We start from the raw sequence: 26,541 nt of genomic DNA on the forward strand, positions 1-26,541 counted from the left end.
TTTGAAGAGAAGTAGCGTATGTGGAAAACTGTCAGCGTCAGCATGCATTAAGTATTAAATAAATGATAGTAGAACGAAGAACAGAATAAACTTATGCGGGCTAATGCAAGTGGCTCATTTGCCCTCATAATAAATGTGAGTGACACATATAAGATTTACCACTCTGTAGGTGAAAAACAGAAAACCTTGATAATGTTGGTAATTTAATTATGGCAAAAATCCACACTCATGCTGATTACACAATGTAACGTAGGATTTCACTCTTCATACAAGATTAGTTGTAGAGAAACTCTATGTTCCTTACCAATTGATCTGTCTTCTGTTCTGGGAACCTGTTGTGAGCGCAAAGGTTTACTGATAACATTGATTATGGACAACAGATATAAAACAGAAATGATTTGGGCAAGCAGGAATGTGTGACTATTGTATTTTTTTTCAACTTTGTAAAGAAGGGGGGAAAAGGTATAGTAATTTAGAGCAGGATCGTTTCCACAAACTCGGGGTCACAGAGTAGGGACCCAAATGAGTATGTGGACTTGCTTAGCCACCATTATAACCTCTCTCTACTCAGCTGCTATATTGGATAGCCAGATCACAGCTGTTGAGAGCAGACACCAATTGGTCTGTAGCTGAATCTTCATTTCCTAATCATGTGATAGATATCAAATTACATAGCTTGTCTTTGCTTGAATTTCCTCATCAAAACAGGGATGAAATCGCGAACACTTATGTAACAAGGTATTTATTTCAAAATATATTGTCTACTCTTAGTAATAGCTAATTAAAATTATATATGTATATATAATTATGTAACAGGAGCTTGGCTGGGGAGTTCAGAAGGTTAACATCCTGACACTTGACAAAGAGCATCATTAGCTAGAAAACAGTGGATTTGGAGTTAGGAGTCTTTGGTGAAGATTCAGATCCTCTATAAACACTTCTTGGCAGGTCATATGACACACTTGACTTTCAGCACCTTCTTTGCATAAGCCAGATCTAATACCCACCCCCTCCTGCGGTCAAATCCAGCACACAGTCATTACATTGTTGCTATTGGCAACTTGCAAATGTTTTTGAGTTTTGAACCATGCCCTTCCATTACCTATTAGATAACTGGTTAGTTATCACTACAAGGCTCAATTAAAAGCTAAAAATAAAATCAGAGCTGCCAGGTCATGGTAAGGGTTATTGTGCTTACAGATTGTCTCTGGAGCCAAAGGGTGATCCTGAGAGCAATCAGTTACAAAATGCTCCTTATATCCACACATTTGAGAAATAGCAAGCTGAGCCATCCTGAATATGTGCTCTAAGTTCCGACACTGAAATATAAATTATTAAGCTGCTGCAGCCTGAAGACCAGCTCTGCTTGCTGGAGACCTCTGTGGTGCATTGCAGGGAAATATGAACAGCAATGTCATACCCAGTTACACAAGGCAGCTCTGTACCCAGGGCACAGAGCTCAGCACCGAGCTCGAGGGACCTCGGGGCAAATTTGCAGGGTAAAAATGGCAAACTGGGGGAAAGCAGAACCTCTCTGTTCTGCTTCATACTGCTGCAAGAACCATGTTAAACGCAGAGGATTCCAAGGGAGAGTCCTCTGAAAGAGAGTGTTCAAAAATGTACTTTCCAAACTTGATATTTTGAAAGGCCATAGTGACTGAAAGGGGATACTAGTCACTGACCTTGAATGAAATATGATAGGTTTCATGAGCACCCCTGCGGCCTGAGCAGACTCTGGCTACTTGGCACTATGATGCCGTTATTATCTTGATCATTATCCCATCCGCTAGGATCCCTCCATTTTTCTAGTTGAAGAAACTGATTAAGTTAACTGTGCTGAGATCACAAACTAGCTAGTTTCGAAGTTGTTCTTTCTACTTAGTAACCCCTACCATCGCTCGAGTATACCAAGAAGGGAGATTTCATAAAATGCACTTTAAACTTAAGTGATTGAAAGAGCTCATGGTTGCCTAGCAACAGGGCTTTCAGAGGTAAGCAATGTGACAGGCTGAAGAGAACCTCTAGGCAGTAGAGGAAACCTGGCATCTCCCTGCAGCTTGCCTGCTGCAGTAAGTGGGAAACCCATTTGAGCAATTGGCATTAGGACCTGCAAAATGACCCCTGGGGATTGGGTGATCAGTGAGTTCCTTTTACTGTGGTATCTGTTGAAAATGAACCCTCAGGTCCCTAAAGTTTCAGTTCCTGAGTATAGATCCTGGTTTTTGTTTTTTATTTGTTTGCTTGTTTTCCTTTTTGATCATGGACCAGAATCTTCAGCTGATTCTGATCAAATACCTTATCTCACTCTCTGCGACATAGCACCCTGTCACCACGTGGTCCTTCTGCATAGTCACTTGCAGCCTGGGTGCTTCTGCAGTGAGCAGAGTGCTCCAGGCGTGTGCTTACGCTCAGGGAATAAATATGAATACGTCTCACAGCCCGTCTCCTAAGTCATCAAAGGTCTGTAGAGGATAAGAAGATGCATACAGATACCCTGAACATGGGGGAAAGGTTTTCTGCAAAAGTCCCTTAGCTAAGAAGCTTTTTGTTAAATTCCATCACTCTTTAGTGACCTTGGTGAACTTTATTTTATGATAAGGTTTAAATTATCATCAGTTTTGAAACATCTCATTCATGTCCTATATCCTGGAAAAAAGGGGGGGGGATTGAAACTCAGATTGGCTTGCTTGTAATCACACAAGGCCAGCAGCAAAGGTAGGATCCAGACTCATGCTTTCGGTTACATATTCAACATTTCTGTGCAGAGTCTTAGATTCAAGCAGAAAATAGATAGTTACATGTAGTAGTTACAGTCAGATAGTTCAGCACAAGCCACAGATACTGTTAGGAGCAGTCAGGCATGGGCCGGAGAGACAGCTCTGCACTGCCGCCTGCAGCCCGAGGAGTTCATTTCAGAGATCTCCACCCAAAGAAGTCAGGAGCCTCAGCTTTGCTACAGAGAGGAATTTCCCGAAGAGCCAGAATGCAGCAGCCTTGGAGTTTAGCAAAAGGATAGATTGTAAGTGTAGAATAAAGATATACGTACTCAAAGAAAGGAGAGACAAATCAAAGTGTGGATGTGAGGTTCTCAAAAAAGTGTCACCCTTGACTGTTTGGACAATAGCCACTTACATAATTTAAGAGGCTGTGAGGTTCTATCTTCAAAGAGTTGCTAAGAAAGCGAAATGACCTCAGAGGCTGGTTTTTGAAAGTCACCAGACAGGATAATTGAAGTTGATGAGCTAAAACTCCAAATCCTATGACTTGCACATGAAGTTACGATTTTCACTGTAAACAAAAATTAATAGCCCTTTTTGTGAAATTTCTAGAAAATGTCTGGGAAAGGAGGAATGCCATGCTCAGGGTTTTATTGCACCGCCCATAAGCATTCACTGGACCTTAACATTCCTTGGAAAATATTTCTACATTAAACGATTATTGTCTCTACATCAGCAACCTTCACAGCAAGCCTTAATTGTGGTAGACTTTTTGACTCTTAGCTGGCAAGTCTGAAGTTAGGAACCCCCTGTTCTTCCCCTGTTCATTTGCTTCCCCGCATCTTTCTAGTCTGTTTCCATAATGATAAATGAAGCAATAAAGGAGAGAGACATTACATCAGGAAGGAATGGAGAAAATAACTCATGAAAAAAAGTAGCATTTTAATTGAAAATTGTAGAATAAGCACAATTATGACTCTGGACTTAAAAATGTCTTTAGAAGAGGAAAGATTATAATTATATGAAATAAAAGTATTGACAGTAAGATGGCGTGAGAGAGCTGATGAGATCGGCCAAGTATGAGACAAAGAATGGTGAAGGAAGGATGGGTGGGTGGCAAAGGGAATGGTTAGCACAGTATACAGGGCAGGTCCAGTAGCTGTGATTGTGCTTAGCAAGCCACGGAGAGCTGTCAACAGCGTTGACAATGGAGTAGCATCGCTGAATGTGGTGACTTAATGATGTTTTCGTTTATACTGGATATAAAATGTAGTAGCTGTAAAGATAGATTATATAGCTACTGTCACCATCCAGGAGAAGGCATGGAGAATGGAGGCTGTTGGGGAAAAAGAAGGAATGGACTGAGACATAACAGGCAGACAGCATGGAATTGTGGAGTGGGATGTCCAAGGTGAGCATCATGTGCACAAGCCCAGGCTGGCAGTAAGATGATGATGCCAGAGATATAGTCATAAAGTTGGGTATCATCTATCCACAGGAGAACATTTCGTGAGTGGAGGTAAATTAATGTCCAAGACAAATAATGTGTATTATTTATGAATCTGTAGCACCCAAATGAAGCAGCAGGATTCTGAATTATAGTGGCTAGGATTTTTAATGATGTTTTAATTAGAATATAATATCCATTCAGGAAAGTGCACCTACCTCAGATCAGAAAGTATCTGGTTAGAGAAGGACGACACTATAATATTTCAACGATTTTAAATTTAAAGCAACACTACTATGACCTTCTTGCGTCTTTAGCAGCACAAATGTAGGTATTTATATCTGCAATAGCACTGAGAGTCTGCAAACACGCAAAAAAGTGTATGTGTCCAAAGTGAAGGAGGCACAGCCTCTGCTGTGAAGTGTGGTGGGCCACAGCGAACCACTTAGAGGTGCTCCTGGAGGAGTGGAATAAGCAGACACAGGTCTGCTAGAATACGGACACAAAGAAGAAGGATAGCATCTGAGATTATGAGCTAGAGAGTGGCTCCAAGCCAGAGTGCTTCTCTAGCTTCTGAGACCATATGCAAATATTAGTGGGAGTATCTATGAGTAACATTAGGTAATTGTTGGTCGGGGGCTGCCACTTCTCTCTAAGAACATCTGATATGACTGTGGTTTAAAACATATAAAGACTTCTGTAGTGTGGCGATGCCTTATCCATTGAAATCCAGGGTCCAGATGTTAATTTTGCTTAGAACAAAGTGTAAATCAGTGCGAGCGGTAGAGAAAGTAGGTTCAGTTCCCAAGACACATGCCAATGAAGTTACATTGAATTCAATGGGAGCACGCATATTCCTCTGATTCCAGCCTCAAGTTCCCAAGCTGCCAGGAAACATCAGTAGACACAGACAGAAGTCTAGGAGTATGGTCTAGGAACTCATGGTTGAAATCGATGCCAGATTGTGGCTCAACCTTTAATCTAGTGATCCTGGGTGACTACAGAACAAACTCAGAACTGGTTGAAGCAAGATTAATCATGGATACCATGCAAGCATGCCAGTCAATTTCCTTGCTATCTTCTTGGGTTCCATTTAAAATGGTTCAGGACTAAGTTGGGGGTTAATTTTCCTCAAGGGTCTGGCTCCTGGTAGGTGGAATACACTCCAGTGGATCCCTTCACCCCTGAGAGTACATAGACATTATATAGACAGCAGATAGATAATATTTAGACAGCACTGACTGGATTAGATAGGTTTAGAAATAATGAGGACATAAAGGTGGGTGGGTATGGGATGAGAGGGTGGATCTGGAGGGATTAATCAATGTGGAAAGGCCCATTTTAACTGTTGATAGGGTGACTCCCTAAAGAGATGGGTAAATTGAGCTGAGCACCAATGATTCCCTTAATGATTCTCTGCTTCCTGATTGCAGATGCAATGTGACCAGCTCTCTTAAGCTCCTGCTACCATGGCATTCCCACCATGGTGACTATGCCTTTGAAGTTGATTTGAAGTAATCTCTTTATCTCCTGAGTTCCTTTTATCAGAATAATTTATCTCAGCAATAGCAAAAGTAACTAAGTGAATTTCACAGCTGCCAAAAACATGCCTTCATTTTCCAACTTTGAGTAAATAATGCCTTGTGTTTTAAGATCTAGCCTCCTAAAAATGCTTTAATTTGTTTGTTCTAGACATGACAGCATCGTGGAGGATTGGAAATGTGATTTTTTTTCTCTTTGATTATGCATTGTTGATTTCAATGTCTCCTGTACTGCACTAGGCATTTTCAGGATTTGTCGACGTCATCAACAAAATGTCATCAGAAAGAGAATAAAAACAGGGAAGCATGGAGCTAAAGAAGGTCCCTTTTGCATGACAACAATGACTAAACTGTTGTACAAGGCTCTGGCATAAATGCAAAGAGATTGCTCAGGGGCTGAAGATGCCTGTTTTCAAGCCTGACCACCTGAGTTCAATTCTCAGGGTCCTACTTGTTAGAAGAAGAGAACTGACTCTTGCAATATGTCCTCTGACCTTCGCACATACATCATGGCACTCAAGGGCAACATACATGTGCATGTGCTTGCACACACATATACATTTGCACAAAAATAAATAAATGCCTTAATAAAAATAGTAATTGCCAGCAATAGAGGACACGAGTCCTAGTATTACAATTTACAATTCAGTGTGGAAACTGAAGCACTGAGAACTTACTGAGTTTACTATTATATATATATGTGTGTGTGTGTGTGTGTGTGTGTGTGTGTGTGTGTGTGAAGAGTATAGCTAAGAATCATTAATGGGCTTTCTTATCCCACCCACTGAACTGTCTCACTATGCTGTCCCTAAAGACCTATAAATAATATAGATAAAAAACATATCCTAGTTTCTTAAATATACCTCAACTTTGGCAACTTCTATAAATTGTGTATTCGTCTGCACTAGTCATGATAAATCAATGGCCTAAAGTACAGATGTGGAAATAAGTATCCAAGCATAAATATCCAAGACTGCAGAGCTGGTGTGGAAGGAGGCACGTGCTCACATACCCTACCATGTAGCTGAGAGGGCTCCATTGTTCTGCACACACATTACTGCTGCAAGTTTTCCCCAGCCTGTTTCAGTTTCTTTATTGCTTCTCTGTGTCTCATTTTTATTCTGCTGTGGTTTAAAGAGATCCTGCAACCTGTCTTTTTTCTGTAGCTAGAGGTGGCTAGGAAGACTAACACCCACATTATAGACCAACCTTCAGAATCCCATTTTCCTTAAATATATCATCCCAAAAAAATTTAGTCTTGGGAGCTCCGAGGCTGGAGTAGCTGGAAAATAGTTGATGCTGTCAATGCAGTACAAACTAGAACAACAGCCATGCAATGCTTATACCAATGCAGGCCCACAATCAATAAAACCCAGGGAAATAAATGAAAATCAGGCCTTAATTAGAACCTAGGACAATCTCCTGCTCCCCACCTGAGTGGATTTTTACGACACTATGTAATTTCAGATGGCCCAAGGCTGAAGGTCCATTAGCCTGTGTGATGGCATTAACACTCTAGAGATGCTAATGGTAACTCACAGTACTAGTTTCTAGGACTCCCAGACCTGCCTTTGTAATTGTTTTCATTTTTGTTCTTTAGCATGGAGAATAGTTCTCCAGGACCACAGCAATCCTAGAGTTAGGTGGCTGTTTACCAATCTAGGACATTAATATTGTTCAGCAAAACTCTAATACTTGAGCTCTATCCCTGCCTCGGAGGCTACAGAGCAGTCCCTATTCCTTGATATGCATTAAAAATGAGGATGAGCCGGGCGGTGGTGGCGCACGCCTTTAATCCCAGCACTCGGGAGGCAGAGGCAGGTGGATCTCTGTGAGTTCGAGACCAGCCTGGTCTACAAGAGTTAGTTCCAGGAGAGGCTCCAAAACCACAGAGAAACCCTGTCTCGAAAAACCAAAAAAAAAAAAAAAAAAAAAAAAAACCAAAACACACAAAAATGAGGATGACTTGCTAAATCACATTAATGATTTCCTCATTGAGCAGGCACTAACAAGGAAAGCAAATCCCTTGACAAAGGCAGGACACGATCACACTTCAGACAGGGGTCTGCTAATTGGAAACCACAAAACATGCACATGTGATTTTCCTATGTGGAAACAAATTGTGTTTGTTTGATTTGGGGACAGAGTTGGTGCTTGCGATGGGGACCTTAAGTTGGGTTGAAGGGCAGGAGTCTGGATTCTGGAACCAGGGATTATTTTCAGCTTTGTTCCTTACTAGGTAAGAGACCTAGCGTCTCAGTTTCCTATGGTATAAAATTAAGATACTTCCTACATCCCCCCTCCTACAACATCTCTTCTCCTTTTCTCTTCTTGTAGATGGACTTGTGAGGGCTGAATGAGATAGTTGAAGTGTCCAGGAAAATGTCTATCCTACTGTTTTCTTAAGCTTGTTATGTAAATTGTTTGGAGAAGTTTGTTCAATAAGTGGTCCATAAAAGCACCACAAAAGGGAAGTGCCATTGGTACCAGTCCTTCTCAAATGGCTCCTATGTTTAGAACAAAATAGAATAGTGTTGAGTGTATCAGTTAGACTATTTTTGAAACGTGATTCAAAATAGGCCATTGTACACGCATGGGTCATGGAAATACAGCTGGAGCAAGCATGGAGGGAAGCATGTTGCAATGAAAGCTACACAGGGCAACTGTTTAGGGCTGAGCTGACTGCTCTCTGCAAGTTGTGAAACTTCTCCCAGGATTGGTTTCCTCATCTGCATCCCAGCTGCATCCACTGTTTGGCTATGAAGCCAAATTCCTCAACAAAAGAGGGATTTCTGCAGCTCAGTAGACAAGCCTGCTGCCCTGGGAGTCAGAAGCTTTTACAAGAGGTGGCCACTCACTCTTGCTACCATTTCCTGAGTATTTAGATTAGGCAGTTTCTTGGGATCCCATGTGGATGGTGGCATGATGAGGAGAGAGCTCAGTTGGTTATTTCCAAATGGGGAGTGTGGGGAGTGTTCTCCATAGCCAGCACTATTTTTCTTCTTTCCTTTTCTTTTTTAAATTATGTAAGTTCCCCTCTTCCTTTCTTTTTCTTTTCATTGATTTTTATTGAGCTGTACAATTTTCTCTGCTAGCCTCCCTGCCTCTTCCCCTCCCTTTACACCCTCTCCCAAGTTCCCCATGCTCCCAATTTACTCAGGAGATCTTGTTTTTTTCTACTTCCTGTGTATATTAGATCCATGTATGTCTCTCTTAGGGTCCTCATTGTTGTCTAGGTTCTCTGGGACTGTGATTTGTAGGCTGGTTATATTTGCTATATGTTTAAAAACCACTTATGAGTGACTACATATGATAATTGGTTTTCTGGGTCTGGGTTACCTCACTCAAAATGTTTTCAAGCTTTATCCATTTGCCTGCAAATTTCAAGATGTCATTTTTTTTTGCTGTGTAGTACTCCATTATGTAAATGAACCACATTTTCCTTATCCATTCTTTGGTAGAGGGGCATTAAGCTGTTTCCAGGTTTTGGCTATAACAAACAATGCTGCTACGAACATAGTTGAGCACATGTCCTTGTGGCACGATTAAGCATCCTTTGGATATATACCCAAAAGTGATATTGCTGGGTCTTGAGGAAAGTTGTTTCCTAATTTTCTGAGAAATTGCCACACTGATATCCACAGGGGCTGTACCAATTTGCACTCCCACCAACAATGCAGGAGTGTTCCCTTTACCACATTCTCTCCAGCATAAGTTGTCATCAGTGTTTTTAATCTTGACCATTCTTACAGGTGTAAGATGGAATCTCAGAATTGTTTTGATTTGCATTTCTCTGATGGCTAAGGATGTCGAGCATTTTCTTAATTTCTTTCAGCCATTTTTGATTCCTCTGTTGAGAGTTCTATATTTAGGACTGTACTCCATATTTTATTGGATTATTTGTTCTTTTGATGACCAGTTTCTTGAGTTCTTTGTATATTATGGAGAGCAGACCTCTGTCTGATGTGGGGTTAGTGAAGATCTTTTCCCATTCTGTAGGCTGTCGTTTTGTCTTGTTGACCTTGTCCTTTGTTTTACAGAAGCTTTTTATTTTCAGGAGGTCCCATTTATTAATTGTTTCTCTCAGTGTCAGAATTTCTGGAGGCATCACAATCCCTGACTTCAAACTCTACTATAGATATACAGTACTGTAAACAGCCTGGTATTGGCATAAAAACAGACAGGAGGACCAATAGAATCGAATTAAAAACCTGGATATTAATTCACACACTTTCAAACACCTGATATTTGACAAAGAATATCAAATAGAAAAAAGAAAGCATATTTAACAAACAGGGTTGGTATAATTGGATATCAACATGTAGAAGAATGAAAACAGATCCATATCCATCACCATGCACAAAACTCAAGTCCAAATGGATCAAAGTCCAGCAATGCTTTTCTTAGAATGAGAGAATAAGAGGTAATTTAAAAGACATTTTCTAGTTCTAAATTCTGTGTTTCCAGTCAGTTTATATACTAGTACCATACATAACCCCAAAGATGTGCTTGGGAACTGCACAGACTAAAGAGACACTCAAATATAGAAAATGACTTCCCAGTGGCTAAACTCTTTTTAGTGTTCAAATCCTCCACGACGTGTCACTTAACACTTTTAATATGACACATTCTGTGGTCGCTTTTGAAACATAATATTAAAAATATACAGTGCAGAACTGTAGAGGGTTGGGAAAATTTCTTGTCACAATTGTTCATGGTTAGCCAGGGTCTGTGGTCTATAGTCCCAGAACTCTAGAAATAGAGTCAAAAGAAGTGCCCAGAGTTCAAGGCCAGCCTTGGTGTGATGGCTAGCTATTCTTGGTGGTCATTTTGTAGCAGGGGTGCATATGAGCACAAATCTGAGAGGATAATAATTCTTGGTAATGATGCGGTGTTATGCTTAGAAAGCCACTCTGCAATCTCTAATCTTATTGGAGCCCATGCCAGGTAGAATTTCTGTGCAGCCATTTCCATCTCTTTATCCCCCTTTATGTGATTCTTCTAGACTAAAAACCAAATAATGCATCATTACCAAGAATTATTATCCTCTCAGTGTTCAAGAAATAAGCAATAGGAACCTTTCTGTAAGGCAGCCTCTTTGGGTTAAGTTTCTGAACACACTGACAGATTTGTGACAAGTGCAGAATGTGTCCAAGGCCTACACATCAGTCATCTCTCCTCCACCCAACAGACTACCAGCAAAACACCATAATTCTTTTTTTTTAAACACCATAATTCTTGTAGAGCTCCTATAAACAAAGATTTAAGGATCTCCATATGTGTTATTGTGGAAGAATTGACCTGGTCTCCTGTTGAATCTACATCATCCTAAAGGTTAATATTGGCCTTCTGAGAGAGAACTTGCAAGGTTCCAAGGTCATGCTGGATTGATTAAAATTGCCAGAGCAGAATTCCTGGCAGAGGTTCATCACTAGTCTTCTCGGGTGATTTTAGAACTTGCTGTTTTCTAGTTGTGAACTGCACAGAATCTAGATATTTCTTGGTGACATTTAATATCTTGAGGGGAGTGGCTCCCTTTCCTCTTTCAGCTCATGTTCCCATGTCCCCTAGATCTGTTCTTCACAATGGTTATGACTTCTCTGGCTGTCTCTGCACAAATGGGACTCTTCCCTAAGATGCCCCCTGAACTCTTTCATCTTCCTAATATTTCAAGGTTCTATCATTCTCACCTTACCTGTAAACTCTTTTATGATTTTTCCGACCTTTGTAAATTATAAGTTCCTTGCTCTCTTTTCACAACTTATTCCTGGAACTGGAGATACACTGCTTCGATGTGCAAAGGCCTTTGAGTAGCACGTTATCCTCCCTTGATCACAACAGCCACCAACCCTGAAGATTTGCTGAGCATCTACCAAAGGATCCACAAAGGGCTACCTCAAACAAAAGGGTGGGATTTAAACAGAACGTAATATCCCTAAGTGCCATATGGGGAGACCCCCAAATGGTAATGGTCAAAAATATTTCAGCTACAGTACATCTCAGAGCCAGAAGTCTCACTTGCTTGGTTGGGGACAGGGCAGAACTCTTCTTAGGAGTCTGCGTTTTAAAATTCCACTCTCCTACCTCGAATCTGAAGTCACAGTAAGTGGGTACTTGGAACATCTGGGTTATCTGGCTCTTGGTGTGTAGTTTTCCCTCTGAATTGAAACACTCCCTTCTGGATGGAGAAAGGAGCTTCATACGATGAAAGAAGTAAATGAAATTCTCACAGCTTAGGAAGACCTGAAAATTACAAGATTCACGGGTCATCTCCCTGAGATTATTAAAAGAGTGAAAAGCTGTTGATGAAGGAGACTCTCTGGTTGGCTGAGCTGCCTGCAAGACATGCAGGGATCACCAGAGACCCAGCTTTTGTGAGTTGTCTCCCATGCCTGGTAGACATTTTGGTAATGCAGGGGCCTTACTCTGGGGGTAACCCTTCACTATATGCCCGTAGAGAACCCCAAAACACCCTCTGATCCATCAGTGGAGACATGAATGGATTTATTTCTCTGGGATGTCATTGGAACCCTATCTGAAGTGAACAGATGTTTCTTCATGTATGTCAGAAAAACATCACACAACATCACTTTATATTTCATGCCCTAACATCTAGCTCTAAATGACATGCTTTTTTGTTGTTCTTGTTTTCTTTTTTCAAGAAGGGTTTCTCTGTGTAGCCTTGGCTGCCCTGGAACTTGCTCTGTAGGTAAGGCTGGCCTCGAACTCACAGAGATCCCACTGCCTCCGTCTCCCGAGTGCTGGGATTAGAGGCATGTACCATTACTGCCTGACTTAAATTACATACACTTATGCATTTGTAAATCTTGTTTTCCCAGTCTAAATAGAAGGTTAAGAACTGCTTTTTCTTTTTATAGATGTGATGTGAATTTAAGATGCTAACATCTGGGCAAATAGTTGATACTAATTAAATATTATTGGCAATTTGACAACTTTCAAAACCAGAATTTGAGGGCTATAGAGGCAATTCAGCAGTTAAATCCATACTGCTCCTGTAGAGGACCCAAGTTTGGTTCCCAGCACCTGTGTTTGACAGCTCACAACCGCCTGTAACTCCAGTTATAGAGGATCTGACACCCACTTCTTGCCTCTGAGGATACCTACACACATGTGGCATACACTCACATACACAATAAAAAGTTAAAAACTAATTGTGCAGCTCTGAATGTTTTACCCATGACTAATTTCTAATGATTGATACACAAGGATGGCCGTGTATCAATACACATGTTTGCTGGGAGCTGATTGCTGTGTGCCTCGGATTAAAGTACTCACACCTCCAACATTGGTCAGCATAGTGCCACCTTTCCATATTCTATCTGACAGGTGAGGATGCAAGGATCCCCCAAACACAAGTGGGATTATTGTGGGGATTATGTGTTGAAATGATTTAAAGACAGTGAGAAAAGTGAGACCTGATCATCCACGCAAATGCACACGTTAACACATAAACAGATGCCCTGATGGCCTCTGTAACTGAGCATCTGCATGTAGTTCGGTGCTGTTGCGGGAACGAGGCTGCCATCCTTCATAGTTGGACAGTGGAAACCAGAGAAAATCCTGCACCCCAAGAAGGTGTAGAAAGCCCTCTAATATGCTTGGCACTTCCTCTTGAACTGCGGTTTCTCTCTCACATGATAATAACAACCGAGTCAGGTTTTCCACACACCAGAGTCGGGTGTGCTCATCTGTGAGACTCATTTCCAGTAATCCAGATATGCTGGGAACCCTGGTAGCTTTCGATATAGAAAAAGAGGTGGGCCGTGGGACTGAAACACATCTGCCTTTGCACCAAGTGGGCATCAGGTGGGTTGAGTAGGTAACGCTGTGACTTGAAAGTTCATTTGCTATAATCTGATGATCAGAGGGACTCAGACAGTTTATTCTCAAAATGGTCAGATATCACTTGTTTTTCTATCTTAGAAAATGCACTCCTTAATTTAAGTTGCAAAAAAAAAAAAGAGTTCACCTAAATTCCTATAAGCTTACAAAATGAAAATCGAAAAGGTCTTTAAAACTTACCTTTGCTTATTTGTGTTAGGAGTGGGGGTGGAAGTCAGAGGACCTCTCACAAGAGTCAAGTCTCTGCTTCCAACGTGTGGGTCCTGGGGAGTCGAGCTTGGTGGCGAGCATCTTTACTCCCTGGACTGCCTCACCATTCCAAGATGGAATTTAAATAATCCTCGGGTTTTCTTTATTTTTCTCTTCCTTGTTGGAATCAGTATGAAACAACCATGAGGCTCTTCCTGTTCAAATTCAAGCACACGGGAAATATAGATCTCTCTCGTTCCTACATACATCGCTGCCTATTCCACAAGTACACGAGAAACATGGATCTCTCTTGTTCCTACATGCATTGCTGCCTGTTCCACTTGGTTTCTCTTTTCCATGTAAGTTTTTAGTCCCAAACTGGTAGGCTTGCTTTGAGGACAAGGACCGACTTGAACATTTTCTCTGTTTTTCTTCATAAGGCAAACAGAAATCAGCACCAAGGTGAACCTTTGCCATTTTTAACCACACTTTGGTGACCCACCGGAAATATTGAAATATCACTGGGTATCATTATCATTAACTTTATATGAAAAAAATAGAAACTGTACTCGGCATGGTGGCACATGCCTGTAATTCTAGTACTTAAGAGGCTGAGACCTGAGGACAGTGAGTCAGCTTGGGTTACACAATGGGAAATGGTCTCAAAACAAAACAAGTCTTTCTCCCTCTCCCTCTCCCCTCTATCTGTTGTAGGAGGCTGTTTGTTCCTGGCCACTCAGCCCAGAAATAATCACACAGAAACTATATTATTTAAATCACTGCTTGGCTCATTAGCTCTAACTTCTTATTGGCTAGCTTTTACATTTTAATGTAACCTATTTCCATTAATCTGTGCATTACGACTTAGTTGTGGCGAACCAGCAAGGTTGGGCATCTGTCTCTGATGGTGGCTCCATGGGCTTCTCCTCAACTCTGCCTCCTTTCTCTCAGCTATCACTTTTGTTTTCTTTGCCTAGCTCTGTTCTACCCTATCAGACCAAACCAGTTTCTTTATTAACCAATGGTATTCACAGCATACAAAGGGGACTCCCACATCATCTGTCTCTCTTTTTCTGTCTCCATTACACACTCTTTCTCTCCCCCCTCACCCAACACACCCAAAAGCTTTCACTATTTCCCTTTCTAATAGCTTATCAAATGCAGCCGCATCAAGGAATAATTTTATAGCTTTTGTAACCAAGGATAAAAAGTGACACATGTAGCATATTATCCTTGAGAAATTAGATTATGAATAAAGAGATTTTTAAGCAAACGAGAGCAAGAGTTAGATGTCATTAGCTTAGGCTGTTTCCTAGTTTTTATTTTAATCATCCTAAAAAAAAGTCTGACTTCTCTTATACATAACCACATTCTTGGAATCCACTAAAAATACTAAGATATCAGCGAATAATGCAAAACTGCACAGTCATTGTCTAGTACTATGATGTAGTCCAAGATAAAAGCCTAAGAACTGTGTCTAATTAAAAGAGTAGATCATATCGGAAAACCCTTGAGTTATTGTGGAAGCCTTGGCTCTGTTAGCTGATCAGTGCCCCTGATAGACTGAAGCTCTCCTGGACCTGATCTTTTAAAGCTGGGTGGACTTGCACTTGCAAATCAATATACATGGAAAGTCCACACAAGCAAGCAGACTTGGTGGACACTGGCTCCCACCCCTGGGACTACTCATTCCATCCGCTTTCGTTGATTCTTACCAAGTCTCCTACATGCCCAGTTCAAAGCGGTTTCAGCTTTTGGGTCTTGATGCTCCCTACGCCACAGTTCTAAGGCATCACGCTGCCCTCCCTTCTGCCACTCAACCTCTGCATTGTTCCTGTTAGAATTTTCTATGGGCCTCTGGCACCACATCGTGTTGATAAAGTTAGAGGGCCAGCAGGGACCTCAGGGACACAGCCCCTCTCCTGCGTTCTCCACTAGGGAGAGTCAACTTTAAATAATGGGGAACCAATATTTTTTATTGAGGGACAGAAATATTGCCTCTTTTGGTGTCTCAATTAGGAAATAAAGACAGCAAAGTTATATCAAGTTGATCATTACTTACTCATTTGTGTGAACGAGGACTGTACTTTCTTAAGTAACGTACTGGGTCTCATTACTTACCCCCTTTGAAATGTTTTATATAAATTACACATAATTTAATATAGGAAATAATGGTTAAGCATGTCTAACGAAACACACAAACCTCTGCCTTTGATGGTCCCAGTCCTGGTTCCCTTTGTTATTTTGTGCATAAAATAACACAAAACTGTTATTTTTTTCACTTTTATCAGAGCCCTTACATACTTTCTGTGGGCTTGTTGCTGCTGCCTGTGGTGTGGTCAGGGTTAGGGCTAGGACTTTACACAGAGACATGGAAGAGTTACACACAGTTCAGGCTTTGCACTAGATCAGTGGCTCCAGACTGGGGACAAGGAAAACTTTGTTGGACAGAGTTAGATGAGAGTGCCATTGCCTTCTAAAATAAAACATCTTTGTCCCTTCGGTGAAATTTATGGGGCTCAGAATAAGAGGTATAGTGGGGCCTAATGGAAGAGAGAAACTGGCTCCGGAACATTGCTGGAACGACATTGTTAGTCTGCTCTGTTCTGGCAGTTCTTTGAGGATGAGCAGAGATCGTGCACTGTCTGAGAAGTCGGGAACTAGACCCTGTTTCCAGGATTATGAATATTTAGCTATTTTCTACTTATTTAATCTCATTGTACTTTGTTTTCATTGCTTATCAAAGCAACTCATTTTTATTTACATCTAAGTCAATATTAATACATCTACTCTGTGTAATAAGATTTTGGGTTGTCAGCTATTAACATAGTATATGAGTAAGACTACATATATATATACATATATATTCATATACACATAAAATGTATATTTACATACATTAGATTTTAAGAAATGTAACATATACTTTTTTTAAACAAACATGCATATGTATATATACTAAATTTTACTTTTATTTTTAATTATGTTTGTCTGTGTGTCTGAGAGGGCCAGAGGGGATTGTCCATATGCATGCAGTGCCCAAGGGTGTCGGATTTCCTGGACCTGGAGGCCCAGTTGTCTGCTGGGACCTGAAGTAGCGCCCTCTAGCAGAGAAGAGGGAGTTATTTACCCTGAGCTGTCTCCCAGCTCTTGAGTTGATATTTAAAGCAATGTTGTTTTTACATGAAGTGTTTGGTGCTGTGTATTTATTATCAATTATCATATTAGTTCACTGTAATTATGTAAAGGTTTGATTTAAATACCTCAGACTTAATCTGCATTATCACCTCTGTTTCGACTTGCTTGCCATTCAACCTTTCTTTTCTCAGTGAAGTGACTTGTGAGGCCGCAGGGATGCGTGTCAGTTTAGAAGGCAGGTGAGCTTCCCACTCTCCCCGTCCCCTTCTCTCTGTTCTGTCATTTTTTTTCTTTTTTTTTTTAATTGATAAAAGGACAATAAAGAAAGAAAAAAACAAATTTCCACCTCCTCCCAGCCTCCCATTTCCCTCCCCCTCCTCCCATGTTCTGTCATTTTTGACTCTGTGAAACCTGGCATCTTTTTACTAGAGTGGGTATTCCCCTCAATGTTGTTCCCTTTTTTCTCAAATACGAATTAAGCCATGTTTTCATTTAAGTCATCCGATTGCCTGTAAGGCAAACACAACAAGAAATATCCCACAAAAGCCACCTTCAGTCTGCCTCGGTATCCACTCTCCTTTATGCAGTGTTTCATACACCAGTGCATCTTTGTGTCCTTGAAATGAAAGGTGAAATACAATAGCAGGCGCAGCAGGAACACAGGTGCAACCTCACAATGAGTGTGGGCTGAACGGTGTTGACTAATAGAAATGGAAACCGGCTGGAGATAGTCCATTTCATCACGCATTTAAAATACTTTTAATCTCATATTTTCCCACAGAAATCTACAATCACTTTGGAACTATGACTCCCTTTTGTTTGGCTGTTTGAGAAGAGAATCAGCCTTTGGTGGCCTGGTAAAGAAGATGGCAGTTTTGGCTATAGAGATGCTGGAAGGGGCGCCATGTAACTTTTCCACATTACCATCTCTCTGAGTGCATGTGTTCTCCCACTTGTTGGGTTAGGGTTCAAGACAGGTGACTTCCGGAGCAGAGCCCTCCTGCTAGCGTTTGGTTTAGGCTCGGTGTTAGTGGAAGGGCTAGGGTTAGGGTTAAGAGCAAGGATAAGGTTAGGGTTAATAGCAAGGATAAGGTTAGGGTTAGTTTTAGAGTGAGGGTTAGAGTTAGGGTTGAGGATCAGTTATTTCCAGAACTTGTCAATGTCTTCTTCAGAGTAAACACCAGAGACACCTCAGAAGTTGTATTAATCTCCAGTACCTTCATCTGCTGAACCTGACGTTCTCAGACCTGAGTCAGGACTTCCAAGGGAAAGCAGCTCCAGACTCAGGATGTGACCTGCATGTCTTTCTCATCCTTAGGATTGACATCAGGATGCTGGTGCTGATGATGCACGGAAAGTCCCCTAAATACAGATGACAGCAGGACTCATCTCAGTTCATTTACGTTTTTCCAAGAGGTGAACAATGACTTTTTTTTTCCTGGATCCCTGCCAGAATGACAATCCATCTTTGAAGTTTATCTTCCCTCTAGGCTTGACTAGTGGAAGTCTGTGAAATGGATACCTTGCTGCTTTGTGGAGAAATCAAGGAGGGAAGGGGAAAGCTGCTATCTGATGTCTTCCCAATGGCTCCTGAAGGACCATGTCTCTTCCCAAGGTGTTACTCCTAGGACATTTCATTGCCCGGATGAATCCATAGTCACATCCATCAGCTCAGGACTGGGGCGGGTAATGGTTGCAATCATGACTTTGGCTTGAGTTCTGTTCAGATTATTGTTTTCCCATTTGCCAGCGGTGAGCTGGCATTTCACACCTGGGATCATGGTGGTGGGAAAGTCCCACAAAGACCTGGGGCCCCTGAGAGACCAGAAAGACTCCCTCTTTTCTCCGTCTTATCAAAGTGATCACTCATCTGGCACATTTTTGTTTTACTGAAGTAAGGTGGACTCTATCAGAAGCCTCTGTCTTTTTGCTGAGTACTGTCACCCTGAAGTCACCAGTCTCTACTGCAGCATCAATTCTGTCACCTTCCTTCTTTGCATAGTGATGGTGGCAGCAGCCATAGAGGACTTTCCAGGCATGCAAAGCTGAACTAAGAGACCACACAGGGAGGGTCCATTCTGTGGGAAAACATATTCCGGAATGTGAGGACTTTGAAGACAGAAGGGTTTTCAGAATCAGAAGATCTGCTAAGGAGAGGCCCTAGAAAACAGTAAAAGCTATTATGGTTACAGATGGAGTGTCACTTTGAACATGAGCATCTCAGCTAGGGTCTGCTGCTCCTCTCTGCTCTTTCCTTCTCCAGACGTGAACCCTCATATTCTCACTGATGCTTGCGAGTTTTGTGGATGGAAAATAAGATTGAGAATGATACATATTAATTTCGCCTGCACAAGTGTGTGTGTGTGAGTGTGTGTGAGTGTGAGTGTGTGTGTGTGTGTGTGTGTGTGAGTGTGTGTGTGTGTGAGTGTGTGTGTGAGTGAGTGTGTGTGTGTGAGTGTGTGTGTGTGAGTGTGTGTGTGTGAGTGTGTGTGAGTGCGTGTGAGTGCGTGTGTGTGTGTTTGCACACTGTGATTCTGGTTTTTGTTTTTATTTTTGGTTTTGCTTTTTCAAGACAGGGTTTCTCTGTAGCTTTGGAGCCTGTCCTGGAAGTAGCTCTTCTAGACCAGGCTGGCCTTGAGCTCACAGTGGTCCACCTGCCTCTGCCTCCCAAGTGCTGGGATTAAAGGCATGTCCCACCACGGCCCAGCACACTTTGTGTGTTTTTGCTTCATCAAAATTGTATCTCACCATCATAGGATGGAGGAAAAGCATGCTCCTTAGAGTTAGAGAAGCTAGGAGAGCAAAGCACGCTCTCTGAATTTGAGACACCATTTGACTTGTTTGGATGTCAGTTTTCTTAAGGTATCACTTGAAATCAATGGTTAACTCATAGAGTTGTTTTATATTACACAAAATAATGCAAACAAAGTGTTTAGAGCAATGTTCTGCACATAGCATGTGCTCAGTAAAAGTCTTTGTTCTCAAGGCAAATAGCTGATATCTTTCAGTAGGCAGCCCTGCCTCTGAATTCACTTGTTGACGCGTCTCTAAGACAATTATTCTACTGTTTCTTCCTAGATAGCATCCCTGTGTTCCCCTTCTATACCATTTGTCCCCAAAGACCCCTGAAGCCTTCAAACTATCTCTATCTTCTTTTCTTAGCGATCAATACCCATTACACATAGCTCGGGATTATAGACGTCCTGGTGAAAGACGTTAATGGAACACGTCAAGCCACAGCACAACCACTTCCTTATAGAGAGGCACTTGAGTCTCCTAAAAGCCCGACCTTCAGTTAGAAAGTGATCAGGAAGCTTCAAATAAGCCCGAGAATCTGATCAATATTTTTCACTCTTTGGCCGTGATTAGCAGAAGGACATCAGTTGTCACCAATAGTCTACCACAAAGCCAGATACATCAACCAAGAGTCCAGCATTTCTTCACATTGACCATCCATTGCAGATCCTTAGGATGAGGGTCAAGGGCTCTTCAGGTTTCCATGGCAGCAGAGGGCCTCTTGCTGACCTTCATAGAAACAAACAAATGACTGGACAGTACCTACTGAAAACAAATAAAGCTCATTCCCCTTTAGCGTTCAGAAGTCTGGGTTATTGCTGTGTTAGTGTCAAGAACATCAGAGCCGAAAGTAAAGCCGTGTGTTTTTCTGGTTGGAAGTCTCCGATCAAAGGTGTCAGATTGCCGTTCATCTCCTATTCTGTTTTATTTCGGTGTATGTCTTCCCTTTGACCCATAATCTTGGCAGAGTGAGAAATGAGAGCGGAAAAATTTCACACCAATTTCCATTTCTGAGAATTGAGAATGAAGTTAGTAAATTTCTTAGTAAGTTTATTTGAAGTCATCTCTTTGGAAAGTCTGGGATCTCTGGGTAAAGACTCATTCACCTGAAATATAGCTAGCTATGTCGCCACCTTGTGTTCCATCTGTGAACTTCATTGCCTGGAAACAGTTTTTTTTCTCTGAGAACGCTACCATCCGGTAGCTCTCCAGTTTCAGCACTTTGAAAGTGAGTTTTCTATTCTGTAGTCATTGACAGGATACATGGCTTGAGAAAATGGGAGTGAGGTCTATAATGACAGATATGTTTAATATGTGTTTGGGATCCTGGAGGGGACTGCTATGAGTCATCAAGACTGTCTCGTGGATCATTTATATAGCTCATTTTGTGGCACCATAGTTGTTTCATTCCTGACAAAAACCTGAAAATATATCGAGATCCATTGGCATCACAACTTTTGAAAACTATCGCAAATGTTGATTCTGTCTTATGTGTTGAGTGTTTGAAAGGTGACTCCACTCCTCACAAACCTCTCTGTGACCACATGACCCTTCAGTGTGCAGTCACTAATGCGTCTGATCGTGTTTCCACCACCATATTCTAGGTGTTTCTATGAGCCGCTCATGTCTTCGTAGTTTAGAGCTCAACGATTTGGGTAGCAGTTTTACCTAAACCCTAGGAACTAATGGTCTGTGTGTAGGCTGCAGAGCATGGTCACTGGTCAGCTGGTCTTCAGTCCTTATTCTCTATGTTCTGGCTCTGGTTCCGAACCCCACACTGAGGGATATATGGATGGACGATGGAAACATGGACGCTTGAGTTCATTCTTAGAGCCCCTCTCCATTCAGTGATCAGGTTGATCCTCTCCCAGTCTCAGCTGCAACTAGCAAGCTCAGTTTCATCAAAGTACATCTCCGTTCTGTTTTTCAACTACAGGCTTTGACACTTGTGCACATAAAGGTCTCGCTTTTTTCCTACAGTCCATGGAAGGCCAATTAAAATCCGCAGGGCTAGCGGTGAAGCTTGATAATAGAAGGTGTGTTTTGTGTGCACCAAGACCTGAGTTTGATGCCCAGTTGAGAGGAAAAGATAGCAATAAACACAGAGGCAAAATGATCTGAAAAATACTGGGACATTACAAGAAGTTGTGCTCATGAAAGACCCAGAAGCTTCAGCTTCCTCTACTACCTGATACATATGCCTCATCTAAGGACAAATGGGATATGATTCATCAGCAGATTAGCTTGGGCAAGCTTGGAGAACTATGGGTAACATCTAATGGACTAGCCTGTGAAAAGGCTCTGGGATTACCCGAATTAAGCATAAGCAGGTTAGAACTCTGGAGAGATTGCTTAGTGGGAAATCAGGAGGATGGAGTTTTGGGAAAGGCCAGACATAGTTATAGTGAGAGAAAGAAGACGTTTGGGGAACAATGACCAGAAGTCAACTGAATGTGGAGACCAAGGCAAGATAAGAAACAATTGGGCTAAACTTTTTTTTTTGAAGAGATGTTGGATAGACACCAATGAAAAATAGGAAAAAAATCAAGAGGGCGATCCTTTAATAAGGGATTTGAATGACACTACAATGTGTGTGTTCTTCACCAACACATGGCACATTCAGGAGACTCTGGAAGCGAGGCTTTCCCTATGTTTGCATACTATGTTATTGTCTGGTTCAGTGGGACCGAGGGGAAGAAGCTTGACCTATCCTGAATTACCATGTGCCATGTGAGATATCAGCTCACACATCCTTGGTTGTGCCCAGGCTGAATGCTCGAGTTCATAAACCCACAGTCTTTACCAGAGTTTGAGTGTAAGAAAGAGCCAAGAAAGTCATTCGACGTTTTGTTTTCAGATGTAATGACCAACCACACCAGGAGATACAGACTGATCGTTTGTGCCAAGTATTAAGAACACCTGAAAATATACAATATTATGATGAATACTGGACCATGCACTGACCAGTCACACCAGATTGAAGTCCTCCCCCTTATCTCATAACATTAACGGAGCGCCCCAAGACCAAAGCACAGCAGGCAAGTTGACTGCTTACCCAGTCACTTGTTTTCAGCCTCATTCAGGTGAGACCGAAAAGGACTCTTGCCTCAGCCCCCAAGCTTGAGTTTAATTTCTTCTGTCCAGGACTTTTGGACCATTTCAAGCTGACCCTTGTCACCTTCTGTCAGTACCTGCATTTGACTTCTGACCTGCACAGCTCTGCACCTGGGCCTGGTAAGACGTCTCATCTGGTCTCTACAGACTGTTTTTAGACCCCTGCATCAGCTCTCCCCTAAGGACCATCCAAAATACCTGCATCATCACCCCTGCATCAGCTCTCTCCCTCTGTTAGGACAGCACCTCTCGCTTGCTCAGCCTCATTATTCCTTTCTTAGTCATTCTGTAAAATACATATTACGGTGTATAATCTAAAAGTTAGTAATAGAATGATCGAACCCGTGACTGTCAATGGCTAGGCCAGCTATCAAGCAAAATCACAGCCAGTGTAATTAAAGCAGCACCTGAAGCTGCCATTGTTTGATACATTCTGCCCTTGTAGGAAGACACAAATATGTTTATACTTCTCACAGCATGTTCAGAGAAGGACTTCTCACTGAATAATGGAATTTCTCTTTTAGTCCTCATAGATTTACATAGAATAATTTAGTGTTCAGGCATAAAAACATTACCCATGTACCATTCTTTTTTCTTACGGTGCAGAGATTGACCTAAAAGTTTTAGCAGTGAGCTCTACCACTGAGCTACACCAACAGCCCACAGTTTTTCAAGACAAAGTCTCCCTGTGTAGCTGAGACTGCCTTGAGATCACAGCCTAGGCTAGCTTCAGACTTTGTAGTTCCTTGCCTCTTTATTGCAGGTACTGGAATCTCCTCTTCCTCCTCCCCCCTCCTCTTTCTCTCCTCCTCTTTTTCTTCCTCCTTTTACTCCTCTTCCTTCTTTCACTTCTCCTTCTCCTTCCCTTCTCCTCTCCCTCCTTTTCCTCCCCCTCTCTTCTTCCCTCCCCCTCCTCTTCTTCTCCCTGACCTGACTCTCTAGCCCCCCCACCACCATAAGCTACATCTCCAGCCCAATATTTTTTCTTAAAGAAGCAACTTTGGTTAAATCCATTGATGAGATGCAGTGGGAAACTGATGTGTGTGATATGCTGAGTCACCAGGGCTCTCAGGGATGCTTCCAAGAGGATAAATTGCAAGGGCGCAGCCACAGAAACACCACCAAGGACAGTACACTCTGTTCTTCTCTTGCTTTTATTTCATTGAATCACAAACATTTTGTTCAACGTTTGAGATCTTTATTTCAGTATAGGGAAAAAATAGCAATAGCTTCAGCAGGCTTAGCGGTCCCCAACAAGAAAACAGACACTGTGAGAGCAAGAGTGCTCCCACCCACAGATTCTGTATAAGGAAAGAACCCCACACAAGGCAACAGACTCACAGGCCTGCAGAGATCCGCAGGACGGGAACTGAACACTGAGCACTCATCCAGGTATCCTGAGGCTTCTGGGATCTAGCAGGCACATAAGAAGGTGGAGGGAACTTTAAAAGTCCCTGACATCTACAGAGCTGCTTACAGAACTCTAGAAAGGTGGACCTAGGAAACCAGAGTTTCTAGCAGCCCTGTGCTTTCTGGCTATTCTGTAATCAATGAGGACGTTCTGTAGTTCTCTGCACTTTTAGTCTACTGGTGTAAGTTACTATCCTGCACTTACCTCCCTGACATGTCTACGGGAGACAATCTAATTTAAACCAGATTTCAATGATGTATCTTGAAAATCAAAATAGGCACTCTGTTTGTTTTGATCTTTCTGGGGTTTTGTTTTGTTTTGTTTTGGTTTGGTTTGGTTTTAGTTCTGGGGGTTGAATCTAGGGAGTGTCCCACCATGCAATACTGCTGAGCTCATTCCCAATGTCCCTAGTCCATTTTCAAATGTTATGCTTTTGTTAAAGAATTCTCATCAAGTCTCCCAGTCTTGACCTGATCTATCTTTGCAGCCCCATAGACCCTGAACCTGAGATCATCCTGACACAACCTTTGGTGATCACAGGCCTGGACCATACTCCAGCCCTGAAAGTAATTGCTCTTATGACCTTAACAAAGTAACCATTCAATCACTGGCCTTGTTTGTTCCTTCTGTGTGAGGCTATGAAATGATCACTGTTCAATTTAGTTCTTAGAAAATCATGTAGGAGATTACTAGAGGAGAGAGACTTTCTATTTGGGCATTCAATGAAAGCCCATTGAAAAATTCATACACAATTAATCTGGAGCTTACAGTCTGTGCTCGTGTGGCTAAATATTAAAGGAACTGTTTCTCCTGAGAATTTTCTAGCCAGTTAAAGACTGTTTGGAAAAACAGCCAAGATCTGTTTAGCAAGACATCAAGGCTGGGGCGAGCTGCATGGAGGCTCTTCATCCCAGGCTTGCGCAGCCGTTCTGGATATCCAGTTTCAAGTTCTGAACAGAAGCAGATGGTTAAGAATGAGTTGTTTTCTGTAAAATCTATAAACATGTATTTCAGTCCCTCCTTCATGGATTCTGTTTTGCTAATTTAAAATTATGTACGTGTGTGTGTGTGTGTGTGAAAGAGGGAGAGAGGGGGGAGAGGGAGAGGGAAAAAGGGAGAGGGAGAGATGTATGGGGAGGGGAAGAGGGTGAGAAGAGACAGACAGACAGACAGACAGACAGAGAGAGAGAGAGAGCACCACAGTATAGCTATGGTGATCAGAGGACAACTTTAGGGAGCTGGCTGATGTTCTCCTTTTTCCATGGGGTCCTGAGATGGAACTCAGGTGGTCAGGCTTGCCCCTTCTGGACTCTCTCACTGGCCTATTGATCTGCTTTTATTCACACCCCTGAGATAGTGAGATAGTAGTCATAGTGACTTGTGCTCTAAAATGAATGGACCAATCACAACAGAAAGACGGTGAAAGAGAAAAGGCAGAAGTTCAAAAATACAGACTAGAAATAGTCATTCTGTTTCTTTATCAAATCTTATTTTTAAATAATTGTTTCCAATATAGATATAATGATTCAAATGGGACAGTGCCCCTCACCCACAGTCATGGGTTGACTTGGTAAGAAAAATCTTTAGTAATGGAGCAGTTTAGTAAACAGTGTTCCCTTGCCATGGTAACCGGACCATCATGCCCTCTAAAATATATCAAGGAACCCCAGCTTGTGGGGATAGCCAATACACTCTGAGAGAAAATTCTCATATTCGTTGTTTGTCATACTTATTTGTCATAAGTGCTGACGATAGCTCTAGTTAGTGAATGGGTAGGTAAGGGACACTGAAGAATGCGAGCATTTGAATATTTAAATAGGGATGCACTCAATGCCACAGGAACCTACCATGTCGTCACTTTGCTTGGGATCTGCAATGCCTCTTGAGTCCTTGCTGATAGATTTCTATAACACATAACATATGCTCTATCAGGAACTGAACCAGCTATTGTGAGCAGGATACGTATATGCACACATGCACTTAACCCCTCCCCCCACCCCCAGGGCAGAGTACTTCTTGCTAACAGCACACACACATACTCATGCATACTCATGAGCACAGACACAGGACACACTGCTTTTTGTTCCATGAACAGAGAAAACACATTTAAGGTAGTTCATGAATCATTACTGGATGGGGGGAGGCTGAGGAATTTCTGCTTAGATAAGGTCTCATGAGAAGCCATGCAGCTCTAGTAAAGTGTGAATCTCTAAGAATATGTTATATAAGAGACGATTCAAGCATGTCTCCTGAAACCCACCAGCGCCATCTTTGATACGGACCACACAGGTTCTGCAGGGAATACAGTTGGAAAGCCGCATGAAC

At 41.9% G+C, this 26,541-nt stretch overlaps 1 protein-coding gene and 1 long non-coding RNA gene across 3 annotated transcripts in view; both read right to left on the reverse strand.

Annotated features, from left to right (window-relative positions):
* LOC142835466 (uncharacterized) overlaps positions 1–26,541 on the reverse strand; it is a 506,414-nt gene that overhangs the window by 130,156 nt on the left and 349,717 nt on the right. The window lies entirely within an intron of this gene.
* Positions 25,122–26,541, reverse strand: part of Adam7 (ADAM metallopeptidase domain 7) — a 33,952-nt gene continuing 32,532 nt past the window's right edge. Inside the window, exons 22-23 of the mRNA XM_075949785.1 lie at positions 26,064–26,120; positions 25,122–25,166 (exon numbers count right to left, since the gene is read on the reverse strand). Of these exons, the coding sequence (XP_075805900.1) occupies positions 25,122–25,166; positions 26,064–26,120 (102 nt within the window). The remainder of the gene's footprint in view (positions 25,167–26,063; positions 26,121–26,541) is intronic.

This window comes from Microtus pennsylvanicus, chromosome 15 (assembly GCF_037038515.1).
Source record: "Microtus pennsylvanicus isolate mMicPen1 chromosome 15, mMicPen1.hap1, whole genome shotgun sequence".
In the NCBI taxonomy this organism is placed as follows: Eukaryota; Metazoa; Chordata; class Mammalia; order Rodentia; family Cricetidae; genus Microtus; species Microtus pennsylvanicus.